Here is a 13,275-nt window from a genome sequence, read left to right as displayed (position 1 = left end):
ATCAGGAAGGCAGCTAGAGTAACCTCTTCAGACCTTTATCTGGCTTGTCTCTCTGTTTAGTGCTTGTTTATATCATGCTTTACCATCACACACTGTAGCCAATATTGCAGAATCTGCAAGTCATTAATTATCATTTCAAGGGCTACCCTTATGAAGAAACCTGTAAGGATAACCTTAGTCTTGATTCTTGCTATTACAGCTTATTAAAAATTTGGTTCTTAACTATTTATGCATGGAGAAAACACTTATTTTCCTTTACTAGATTTCAGCTATATACAAGATGGTTAACTGAGGTATCCTGGTAAAAATCTTTTGATAATGAAATACAAGTTACAAAGGTGTGTCTGTATATAGGTTAAATGTATACAGTCATTTTATTTCTGTCAATCAGGTGGTGGTTGGTGAACGGTAATGCCTCTTCACACTGGATAATAACGATTTACAATAGTATTTTTACCATGTTTATGCACTGAGCGTATACAAATACATTTCTCTCTACTGGATTTTCATTTTGCTAAGAAAAGATTGTGATATAAAGTAAGTGCTTATTTAGTTGGAATAGAACAGTGTTTTCTGCTCCTGACATTTTTTCACTTTTGTTATCTTTTTTTCCAAGGGTGAAATTCACAGAGTGAGGTCAGATGGAGCCAACAGGACAGTTTTTGCTCCTGCAGCTGTTATTGGTGCTCCTATTGGTCTGGCATTGGACTGGATATCTGCAAACCTGTATTACAGTAACCCAGGGACACAGTCAATTGAGGTAATTATTTAAGAGGGACAATTGGAAAGTAAGAGCCATATTTTTCACTGTTATGTATACATCTTGAAATTAGGAATATTTTTCTTTAGTGAAAAATGGAAATTAGATTAATTTTAAAATGCAAACAGTCTGTAGAAAAAAAATTTACAAACTTGAAGAGATAAACTTAAATTTGAGCATAGTTAAAAAGATTGAAAGCAATATATTATGGGAACTTTATTGTGCATAGATCTCTTCTTTCTTTTTTTTTTTTTCTCTTTTTCCCCCTTCAAGTCATTAGGCTTCTGGTGTTTGACACACAACCTCTCTGATCACTAGAGTTACTGTTATTCCTATTCTCACTTCAAATCAATGATCCCAATGCAGTGCCTCTGATAGTAAAGTACCATTGCCATCAAATGCTGTTAAGATCCACTCCCAAATGCTTTCATATCATATTATGTAGCTTTCTGGAGGCTAATGGTCTGATGGTATGTGAAGGATAAAATTGCCCTTTAGTGTAGGGAAATAGAGGATAAACAATAATGCAGTAATGACTGAATAAGCCCAGTCATTAATGCTCTTATCCCAAAATATAAATGCATACTATTAAATTAAAAGGCAGCTAATTTAAACAAATAAAACTGAATACTTTCTAAATCAACATTTCATCAACCTGCGCAGCCTGTAATGCCTTCAAGATGTTATAGAAGCTGAAAGATTAACTATTTTTATACCTAGGATGATTATTTGTTAACTTAGGCAGCTTCTAAACTGCAAGCAACTCACTCAAGAGGTGCATGTTAGAGTACAGAACAATGTGCTTTTTCTTTGTATTATTTGAGAGAGTCTTCTGCAATTTCAACTCCCTGTGGATTTAGACTTCCTTCCTTTAATTTGAAAAATCTATCATAAGTTCTATATTACATGCTCTGATGAGTTCAATGTTTGCGTAGGTCCTGAAGCTGCACGGTGACATAATGTACAGGAAAACACTGATTACCAATGATGGCACCTCCGTGGGAGCTGGCACGCCGATTGGTTTGACAATTGACCCAGCAAGAGGGTAAATTTCCGAAATTGCTGTTCTCTTTGCACTTGAGTATATTCTCCACATTTTTCCTAATTTTTAGGGTCTTCAGCTTGACCCTGGATTTGACATGGTTTTGTTTTTTTTCATATTTGTGCAGAATTTATTTACTCTTTTTAAGTCCTAGAAAACAATTGCCTGGCTTCATAAATTGTTGCATAGATGTTCATTCTCCTTAATTTACCATGCTAAAACTTTTTAATTAAAAAAGATGTCAGAATATTAGGATTGTAAAAAAAAAAAATAAAAAAAAATCTTAAAAATGGGAACCCAGAATAAAGAGAACTCTAAAGTCTCTATAATATCTTGTGATGCCTGTCTTGAGGCCTATCTATAGTAGAAAGACACACTACGTGGGAAGAATGTCAGTTAAAAAGTATAGCACTAAATACAATTATACTGCTTTCTCCCCAAACGAGCTGTAATTGGCGCTTTTTTTCCAATGGAGTACTCAAAATTGCAATATGGTCCTTTTTTTCTTTTAATAATAATAAAAAAATCTCAGTGTTATATAGGACTGTATTAGTAATGAGACAGTTCTGCTGGTGACTTGTCAGGCTTTCAGATGAATTCATGCCTAACTTTTTGTCCCTAGTTGGGAGTCTGGCTGCCATGTGCCCCAGGTGTTCTTCAAAAACTGAGGCCAGAGCGGTGCATATATTCCCCAGAGCCAGATAATGGAATTCTGTTTCATATAGATTTTTTGAACTTGTAATTTTAATTCTGAATTGGAACCAAATTTACTGCTGAAACCTTGCAGCCATCTGTGAAACAGAATTATTATTCTCCTGCTTTCTTGTTATAGTCCTAATACTTTACTGAGTTTACCTGCTGATGGTATTGCGGGATGATACAGCGGAGGTTATGGATTTCTAAACATGATTTAACAGGCATTGTTCTCTTGAAAAAGAGAACACGTATTTTTCTGTTTTTTTTCAAACAAGTTTTCATTGCTGTCTGGTTCAAAGTAATCTCTGTTCAGCCTGTGCTGAAGTATTTGGCTGACAAAGGAGATGGATTTAAGCATATGCTCAAGTGACTCTGGTCCATTGAACTCTGTTATCAGCTTTGCTAACAGATGTGATAATGTGTGTTACAGGAAGCTGTACTGGACAGACCAGGGAACTGACAGTGGAGTCCCAGCAAAGATTGCCAGTGCAAACATGGATGGATCAGGCATACAAACCCTATTCACTGGCAACCTTGACCATGTAGAGTTCATTACCATTGACATTAAGGAACAAAAGTTGTACTGGGCTGTCACAAGCACAGGAGTGGTAGGATATTTTTTTTTAATAATTGCTTTTTTAGATGTTCATCTATATCTGTCTGTGGTTCTCATGAGTAATTCAGTTACTTTAGTTTACTCATACAACTGGGAGTTGCAGGACCAAGCAAAAACTAAATAACTGTTTTCCTAATTACCATTAGAAATAGATGAGGAATTTGAATGAAAACCCAGAAATCATTATTGACATCATGCTGACCCTTTTCTTCCTACCTTGTACATACAGATCTCGTGTGTGAAGATATTTTAGTAGCATTTGTTGCATTTTAATTTTGTATCATAATATTAATGTTTTATTATAAGAATGTAATATTAAGCTTTAAACTGATTTCTTAGATAGAGAAAGGCAATGTGGATGGCACAAATCGTGTGACTCTGGTGGTTCATCTTTCTCATCCATGGGGAATCGCTGTGTATGATACCTTTCTGTACTATACCGATCGAGATTATGAAGTTATTGAACGAGTTGACAAGTCCACTGGAGCAAACAAAGTAGTACTGAGAGATAATGTGCCAAGACTGAAGTGCCTACGTGTGTACTACAGAGACAGTGAGTATTTGCTAAAGAGGTATTTCAGGAAATCCAACTTGTGAAAACTCGAACTTCTGTCAGGGACAGAACGCATGCTCTTTCAAAGGAAATAGTTTGATTAGACTTTCAGGAAAAGGGTCAGAAGCATATTACCTGGTTTTGGTAAAGAGATGTTCCACCATCCAGTTAAGGCATCTATTGGCACATGTAGTTTTACTAAAATATAATCACTGTAATATTGATTAAATAACAAATTTTGTTACTTTGGCTTCAAATTTATATATCAGTTTTATCTGATTCTTGGCCCCAGTAATCTTAGATGGCAAGAAACCAGCAAATCATTGCTAATGCTTATGTGCTAAAATGTACAATGTTGAAGATCTTTATTTTTGTCAGATGGGTGTTAATACTGGTTATATATCCGTGGGAGTTTGTGATGATACAGTTCAGATTTTTATGTCTTGCCATGTGTCTTTCACAGATTCTGCTGGTTCCTCAAATGGCTGCAGTAATAATATTGGAGTTTGCCAGCAGCTTTGCTTGCCTGTACCTGGTGGATTATTCTCCTGTGCCTGTGCTACTGGCTTTCAACTAAATCCTGATAACAGAACCTGTTCCCCGTACAGTTCATTTGTAATTGTTTCTATGCTTTCTGCAATTAAAGGATTTAGTCTAGAGACATCTGACCACTCTGAAGCCATGGTACCACTGGCAGGAAGAGGTATGTGGATACTATGGTGGAAAATAATCTTAAAATGCCTAACATTTTGACATTTCTTGCTGGCATAGCACATGTCTTAAATAAGTTACATTATATCCAAGATAATTAATTATTACTTTCCAAAATATTTCAGGACGAAACGCGCTTCACGTAGACGTGCACATGCCTTCTGGATTCATTTACTGGTGTGACTTCAGTAGCACAATTTCTTCTCAGAATGCAATACGTAAAATTAAACCTGATGGTTCTTATTTTAGAAATGTTGTTACAAATGGAATAGGACGAAATGGGATCCGTGGCATTGCAATTGACTGGGTAGCAGGTAAGTATAGCTGAATTTAAGAAAATGTTATTCTTTACAGATTGTAAAATTTTTAGGCTCACATAGATGGATCCTAATGGAACTATGTTGAATGGAAGTCCTATGATTCTAACTTATGTGTCTATGGACTGATTGTAAAACAAGAAAAAGTAATGAATGGCTCTTATTTTTATATATATGTGCAAAAATGAAAGTTTATCAGAGCAGATGTATAGAACCTTTTCTGTCGTGATGCTTTCATATTGTCTGAGGTGTCTGTGTGTGCATTCATAAGTAGCTGTTATCCAGTGTACTACTATGCTTTACTACCATAATGAAAAACATGTACCACAGAAGAGTGCACAAAAATTGTCTGATGACATTGTTAGTAAGAAAGGACTCTTCATCTACCATCATATTGCTGTGTACAAATCCTATAAATAATATTGAAAAGTAAAGAAAGCAGAAATACTGTCTTTGAACATATTAGAGATTAATTCAAATATTAACTCTTCAGAAAGTGTTAATCAACTCTAAGCAGCTGACCGTTTCCATAAATACCTTTATTTTATATGTATACATACTATATATATGTTTTGCAGAAGTTCTTCTGTTGATTGGTAGGCTTGTTGGGATGAATTTAGAATAATCTGCTGCATACACGCATACACTTAGTTTAGTTACTGTATACAGTGCTGTGCCATAACATGGTTTTCATAGTTGTGTGTTGTAAAAGGTAAAGGGATTAGAGTATGGAAGGACAAGCCAAAGGTTTAGATCAAAAAAAAAAAAAAGTGCACCTAATGAAGAACTGTAGTTAATGCACTTTTGATCTTATACCACTGATTTTCTCCATGGCAATCAATGAGGATTTAGAAATTAATTATCAGTTTGGGTGTTGTCTTTCTAATTCCTCAAAGTGTAGGCAAATACCTTATGCTTCCAACTACTAAGATGTTTATCGATATTCATTTTGTGGTTTAGTATTTTATCAGCTCATGTTTCTCAGGTGTTGATGCTATATATTAACTTCCTGGTTTGTTTTTCTGCTTTGTTTTTTTTTTTCTTCTTCTTTAAATAAGGAAATCTTTATTTTACAAATGCATTCCTGACAGAGACTTTTATAGAAGTTTTGCGTTTAAACACAACTTATCGCCGTGTTCTGCTTAAAACTACCATAGACATGCCAAGGCATATAGTAGTCGACCCAAAAAACAGATATCTATTCTGGGCAGATTATGGGCAAAACCCCAAGATCGAACGTGCGTTTCTTGACTGCACCAACAGAACAGTTCTTGTGTCTGAGGGCATCGTCACACCTCGTGGGTTGGCCATAGATCACAGCAATGGCTACATTTACTGGGTGGATGATTCCTTAGATATGATCGCAAGAATTCAGCCTGATGGTGGTGATGTTGAAATTGTACGCTATGGCAGTCGCTATCCAACTCCATATGGTATCACTGTCTTTGGAAATTCTATGATCTGGGTGGATCGGAACCTGAAAAAAGTTTTCCAAGCCAGCAAGGAGCCAGGCAATACTGATCAACCAACAGTAATACGAGACAACATTAACTGGCTAAGGGATGTTACCATTTACAATAGTAATTTCCAGTCACGTTCACCCCTTGATATCAACAACAATCCTTGTTTGGACAACAATGGAGGCTGTTCTCATCTGTGTTTTGCCCTGCCTGACATGCAGACACCCAAATGTGGTTGTGCCTTTGGAACACTAAGCAGTGATGGCAAGAGATGTTCCATTTCAACTGATGACTACCTGATTTTTGCTCTTGAGAATGCCCTCAGAAGTATTCACCTAGATCCTGAAAATCACAGTCCTCCCTTCCGCACAGTCAATGTGTTAAGAACTGCAGTGGCCCTGGATTTTGACAGCATAAACAACCGAATATATTTTACACAAAGTTATCCTTCAGGGACAGGAAGAATCAGTTCTGTTAATATTTATTCAGGAGTTGGCTCTCCAACAGTAGTTGCATCTGGTAAGTGCACTGCAATGTGATCCAAGTAATTGGATATTGAAAAAAAGTGGACTGCAGCACATAGCAGTAGTTCAGCAGGTATTTTTATGCTAATGGACAAGGTAGACTGTTTAGTTAAGGTATCTGATGACTCTTCTCAGTTTTTTCTTCTTCAGAGATTTCGCCTTGATCACAATGAAATGGAAATATAATACTGGTTAAATATTATGATATATATAAAACTATATGTAATAAATTAAAATTATGTATAGTAAATTAATATTATGGAGTGAGGGATAATTCCTTCTACTCGGAGAATAGCAACCAGAACTTAGGTGTGTGTGAGGAAAAGATCTTTGTAACCCTACGGCATACACAGGACTGCCTGAGTCCTAAGGTATTAATTCTTCAGATTTTTAAATGGACAAATTTGCATTGATACCAATGGCATTTCAAAGAGATCTTTGGCGTTGCCACATTATAATAGGCTAAGAGTATTGCAGTATCTCAGGAAACTGTACTGAACTTGTGTATTGCTTGCATGTGTCTAAGACCTGGGGACTCCAGATGGCATAGCCTTTGACTGGATCAACAACAGAGTTTACTACAGTGACTACCTCAATCAGACTATCAGCTCGATGGCTGTGGATGGATCTAACCGCACAGTGATTGCCCGGGTTCCACGACCAAGAGCCATTGTATTAGATCCCTGCAGAGGGTATGTCTTGCACTTCATATACTTTATTTTGACTGAAGGTGAAACTACAATTTAGACTTCAACAAAGACTGCCAGATATTTCCTGTTCTGAGCCCTAAGCTCGAGCTGTGCGTAACCATCCTAGATCTAACTCTTTAGGGGTTAAGTTTTCTAAGCTGATCTCAGCCTCAGAGATTTGAATTTTCTTCTGAGATTTTTAGAACATTTATGAATGTGTAGTGCATGAGGCTCCACTTAGTGAGGATGGGAGCCAGGTACTGGGGGTTAATGAGAACAGTGTTCAAAGCAGGTGTTTGTCAAGCAACTAACCATCCTCCACTTGCTGTGTAAGGCAGAAAAAAGGGTATCTGTTGAAACCAAGATTTCTTCAAGAATATCATATCATGATAACCAGGTGGCACTGCCAACAGATCTCTCTAGAGTCTTATATGATCTTTCCCCTTTTCTGGTGTACTTCCCGAGTGCCTCAGAAGAATTCTTGTTTCAGTATTAAAACATTCCCTGAGAGGCTGGGGGCATTACAGTGTCATACTGTATTTCTAATTTCATTACTAATTATACTGTATTTCAAATGAAGAAAGATAAGAAAGAGATTAATTGACTTTACTGGATTCTCATAGGAGCTGGAAAAGCTTTTTTGAAGTTCACTCCAGTGGACCCCAGTGATCCCTGCTAGAAGATTCTCTTGTCAATGTGGGCCAAAATAGAGGAAAAATTGCTTTTCCACTAGTTTTGCACTGCACACTTCCGTGAGGGACACCAGAGTAGAAATACCCTGGAGCAGATAAGAGCTTTGTGAACTTTATTTGCTGAAAAAATAACTTTGTAGTAATTTTATTGACAGGTATATGTATTGGACTGACTGGAGTTCAAATGCAAAGATAGAACGAGCTACACTTGGAGGAAACTTCAGAACACCTATTGTGAGCACCAATTTGGTATGGCCAAATGGGCTCACCCTGGACTATGAAGAACAGCAGCTATACTGGGCTGATGCAAATCTGTATGTATTGATAACACACTTGTTGGTTTACATTAGGTTAATTTTTTAATAGATCTATTATATATTTTTCCTGATTTTTTAAACTGTTTTTCAGCATTTCAATTGAATTTGGTACTTTGTATTATAGAATGTTGAGTTACTTAATAGCAATGCAATGTCAAGTCTTGATATTGTTGTGGAACTATTGTGCAATAAGAAGTTTTGTTATGCCACAGTGTAGATTTGGTCCACTGCTTTATGGCATTTATGCCAGCTGGCAGTTTGTTGATCTTACATCAACTCAGGACTTCTATAAGCATCTTCTCTAACAAATACAATCCCAGTGCATATTTTACATCATTCATTGCTCATGGTTAATGCCTGTCACCTGTGAAATTTGGTATGATGTCCTTGCTGTTGCCTGCCCTTCAATTTATGCCACCAGAATTTCTACGATCAGCAGGAAAGTCTTTTAAAATAATTTAGTTTGTATCCACTCATATTCACCCATGGTCTCAGAGAAATCACTGCAGCAATCAGGCCTTTCCCTTTTGGTTCCTTCAGCATAGCAGTTCTTTTGCAGGCTTCTCCTTTGGTGTGACAGAAAAAGGATGTTCTGTGATGTAATAACTCTTATGGTCTGTGCCTCTCAGATTTTTCTGATAGGAAGGCATTCTTATTTGGATTCATCTGTGTGCAGGGAGGCAGGGCACCTGTAATGAGACCCTCTATTTTAAGACAAATGCAGGATGTCAAATGAGACATCCTCTTTTCTCTTTCAGACTCTAGTTAATGGAGGTAGGGGACCATATGCTTAAACAGTATGAAGTCTTTATTCTGACTTTCATGGGAAGGGCCTTTACCCCTTCAGAAGGACAGATACCAGCATGGAGTAAGATATGAAGACCAGACACTCAAAAATGACAGTGCTCCTTTTAGCTCTGAATGCAGCAAGGGGACACAAGAGTGAGCCATATATTCTACATTTTTATTCTTGCTTATGCTAGTCTCCAAAAGGTGCTATCCCTCTTCCTCTAAAACAGTGTTTGTATTCTTTTGATCTAGATCCTCCTGTTGCCTTATAAATATTGTGATACAATTGGGCACACACACAAGTCTTGAGATACGTCTCAAGCAGATAGAATGTATGTGCTAGTTGTACACTGTTCTTTCCTCATATCTTCACAGTTGCTGCATGCAACATAGTAAGAATCCCTCACCAGATAGCATGCTGACACTTGGGAACTGTGTACAAGGTTTCCCCTAAGAAGTTCCCTGTGGCATGAATGGGAGAAATTACTGGAGCCTGCATCTGATCTTCTTTTCTTTTGTAGAAGTGCAATTTCATAGAAAAGTGCCTTCCTGCACTTTTCCCACAACTGTTCTTTCACGTTAAAGCTTTTGCCTTATAAAGTATCCACCTATTATTATTTTCTTGTAATAATTACTAAAATTCTGTTTTTTCTTCCACTTATATGAAATGCAGCTTTTTCCTTCCTACTAGTGATGACAAAGGAGACAAGCTGTTCAGCTTGTTGAGAAATTTCTTGTCTGTTCATTTTCTCTCACTGGCTGTTTCCATTCTTATTCAGCCCACACTGGTAGTCTAGTAAATTCCTTAAATACAATTGGTAATAATTTTTGTCTTTAGCGGAAATTTAAACATACAGTTGCTTTGAGGTTAGATAAAATAAGTTCAAGCGATTTTATTCCTGCTAATGCTAAGTTGTTGGAGCATTTCTGTGTTTCTGTGAGAACTCTTTTGGTGGCTTGAACCGAAGGGTGGAGCTCCCATTTGCAGTCTGCAACAACAACATTTAGCCCTTCTGACTTCACAGGCAAGATGTATTCGCCATACAGTGATGAACAGGGAGAGCAGCTGCTAGCAGGAAGAAAATCACCGGGTATGATGTCTTTAGTCCCACACCTTCCTTATCCTTACCCTCTGTAGAGCCATTCTGGGATTCTTATTACCTCCTTTTCAGAAGCTTGTGCATGAAAGATGCTAAAGCCTCTTAGAGAAATGTTCCGTTCCATTGACATTGCATAAACGCCACTCCACTTCTTCGGCATCATGCCTTTATACATAAGCATACACGCTGTCCTACCTCTGTCTGCTCTTAAGAGAAGAATATTAAGAGCTGTGCAGCTGAATGATGCCATACTTGATGGTGCAAAGACAACATGAAGTGTGTTCTTTCTATCAGTAAGAGGTTGGCAGTCTTGCCATATGAACATTACAGTGTGACTGAACAGCAAGATGCTGGGAGCTGGAGGAACAGCCTTTATCCATGATCATTCTTGTTCTGCTATCTTCAACTTGCTGACAGTACCTTATTTCATTTTCAGCATTTACTTATATCTTGATGTTTTTCTGGCAAGCTCTTTCTCTTCCTTTGAATAACCCCATTACTTGTTAATCTTTCTGTTGTTATCTTCATTGCAAATAACTTTTGAACATCTTCCATTTTCTTTTCTTTCATGCTTTATTCTTGTATGGTCTGCCTATGTCAGATAGGAATCTGTGTGGTAAAAGGAACATCTAACATTTATCATCGTTTTATAAACAATGCTTAAAAATAATGTCCTTGCATAAATAGTGTATGTTGAGTCTCCTGGCATCAGCATGTCTTCTCCTGCTTCCCCACTGATCTTTGCTGTAGGGGTCATTAAGGGTGAGAATGGCTGAAAGGGAGAAGCAGTGATGAGGTAGTTGTGGGTCAGTAGTGCTGTCTGTGCAAGTAAAGAATCGTTCACGTACAGCAGAACATGTCTATCACAGAACTTGGAGTTGAACCCTGATTTTCTGGGGCTCCTTGAAGTCTTGTTTGTTGGAATTTTGTTTATCATTGCAAACACTGTTTCTAAGGTAGAATCAACACTGGAAGATCAACTAGGAAGAAATGTTTATCATACAGTATATATTTGTGGCTATTAGATCTTATATATGTGGTGGTTATTATATATTAGAACTGGTTTTACCTTCTGTATTCTTACGTGAGAAATAGCAGAAAATGCATGTTTATAGTCTTGTGAATTTGCTGGTATTTCATGATTGTGTAAATTTGGGTCTGCAGAAGATAAAACTGAAATGAAAACATGTCCTGTTTCATGGGGCTGTTGGTTTAGTCCTGGTGCAAGAAGTCTTTAACATCATACCCATTCCAAAAGTGTTTTCTCTCATGAAGTTTTGCATTCATTTTAGCTCACAGTGATGTAGTTGTTTAAACATTTCAATCTTCAGCCCAATTACTTCCAGTACATTATTGTGTCAGTATTACAGAGCTGCTACTTTGCATCACTACTGAAGCCATAGATTGAGGAAATTGAGATGTTTAACTCATAACAGCACCCTACATGTTAGTGCACATTGCTGAAATGGTAGTTGCTAGACTAATTAGGGCATGGCTTTATACACAAGTTCTTTCTTTCGAGATGTAATCATTTCTTTGTTGTTTTAGGCAGAAGATTGAGCGATGCACTCTCACTGGTACTAATCGTGAGGTAATTGTTAGCACTGCTCTGCATCCATTTGCAATGACGTTGTTTGATCAGCACGTATATTGGACAGACTGGAACACACGAAGCATTTACCGAGCTAATAAGTATGATGGTTCAGATCAGATTGTAATGATCACGAATCTTCCACAAAGACCAATGGATATTCATGTCTGGGCAAAAAGTAAGCAGCAGCAGTGTACCAACCCTTGCAACCAGTTCAATGGTGGCTGCAGTCACATCTGTGCACCAGGTGAGGTGTTACGCTTGATGACTGTAAGCTATTAGTGTTGCCTGTATTAGAGTTGATAGAATAACAATTTTAATTACATGGGGACAGCTGAAATATTTCTTAGTCTTCCTAAATGTTTAATATTTATTTTACTTATAAATGCAATCAAAATGATTGTCATTTAAGGCCATTGCCAGCACACCTGAGGGTTGTGTCTGAGAATCCTCACAAATAAAAATTATGGGTGTCTCTAAACATAGTTTTCTGGGGTTTTGACTTTTTTTCCTCTGGGATAAGACATGAAGTGAGCTCTGCAGCATATGGTTACCTTAGGAATACGTAGTGATGTGCTGTATACTGAACAGATGTTTCCTACCAGATATTTAAAAAAATCTTTATAGTCACTATTTCTTTATCACATGATATTATGAAGTCTTTCCCTAATGATTAATTTCCAAAATAAACATTTCTACTGCCTCATTTTAAATGTTGGACAATTACTAAGAAGATAGCACAAATTTCCATGCTGTGGAGCAGATGTCCTTTTGAGTCACAGACTCCAGAAACGTACTCTATATCATCAGCTGCATATTGGGGTGAGACCTGAGTGATATGTGTATCCCATCTTGTATCTCTCCTTGGGCATGTGTAAGGAGACAGTCAAAGCGTTCCAACAGGTCACCAGTCCAGATGGCCAGGAAACCAGAATGGTAGTGTACATCAAAGAGCATACCTGTAACAGAGCTGTTTCATGTGTTGTGGACTTTTGGAAGTTGTGATCCTCAACTTTGAAAAACTCAGTCAGTGCCTGCTTTCTTTTGTAGCTTCTTAAAGACCTTTAAAAATCTGTCTTGCCTGAAAACAGCTCAAACTTCTCATTGATTTTGAGAAGAGCAATTAGTCTAGTGCAAGGAATTTTGAAAACCCTTTGATTTCAAGGGTTAGAGCCTCAACTGGTGTAGCTCTGATATTTGAAAGCATCAGATGCCATCTTGCTGCCACCGAAAACCTATTTGGACAATAAGCAAATATTAAGGTACTCCAAGTTCTAATCTCAGTTCCTCTAGGGAACTCTGAAACAACTCTTGTGGGTTTTAATGGGTTTGCATATGCTTAACTGAGATAAAAATCTGGCTAATTCACCACACTTCTATCTAAGAAGATAGATCTTACAGGAATTGTGAGAATTTTG

General features: G+C 37.3%; 1 protein-coding gene across 1 annotated transcript in view; it reads left to right on the top strand.

Annotated features, from left to right (window-relative positions):
* The window catches only part of LRP2 (LDL receptor related protein 2), a gene marked incomplete at both ends in the record, with an annotated part of 131,999 nt that overhangs the window by 71,861 nt on the left and 46,863 nt on the right, over positions 1 to 13,275 (top strand). Inside the window, 10 exon segments of the mRNA XM_082483721.1 lie at positions 617 to 760; positions 1,696 to 1,805; positions 2,929 to 3,106; positions 3,454 to 3,667; positions 4,131 to 4,370; positions 4,504 to 4,692; positions 5,754 to 6,674; positions 7,206 to 7,371; positions 8,216 to 8,374; positions 11,815 to 12,104. Of these exon segments, the coding sequence (XP_082339847.1) occupies positions 617 to 760; positions 1,696 to 1,805; positions 2,929 to 3,106; positions 3,454 to 3,667; positions 4,131 to 4,370; positions 4,504 to 4,692; positions 5,754 to 6,674; positions 7,206 to 7,371; positions 8,216 to 8,374; positions 11,815 to 12,104 (2,611 nt within the window).

This window comes from Vanellus vanellus (genome assembly GCF_965231255.1).
Source record: "Vanellus vanellus genome assembly, chromosome: 5".
NCBI lineage: Eukaryota > Metazoa > Chordata > Aves > Charadriiformes > Charadriidae > Vanellus > Vanellus vanellus.
The sequence above is the reverse complement of the archived record's forward strand: the minus strand, read 5'-3'. Positions and strand labels throughout refer to the sequence as shown.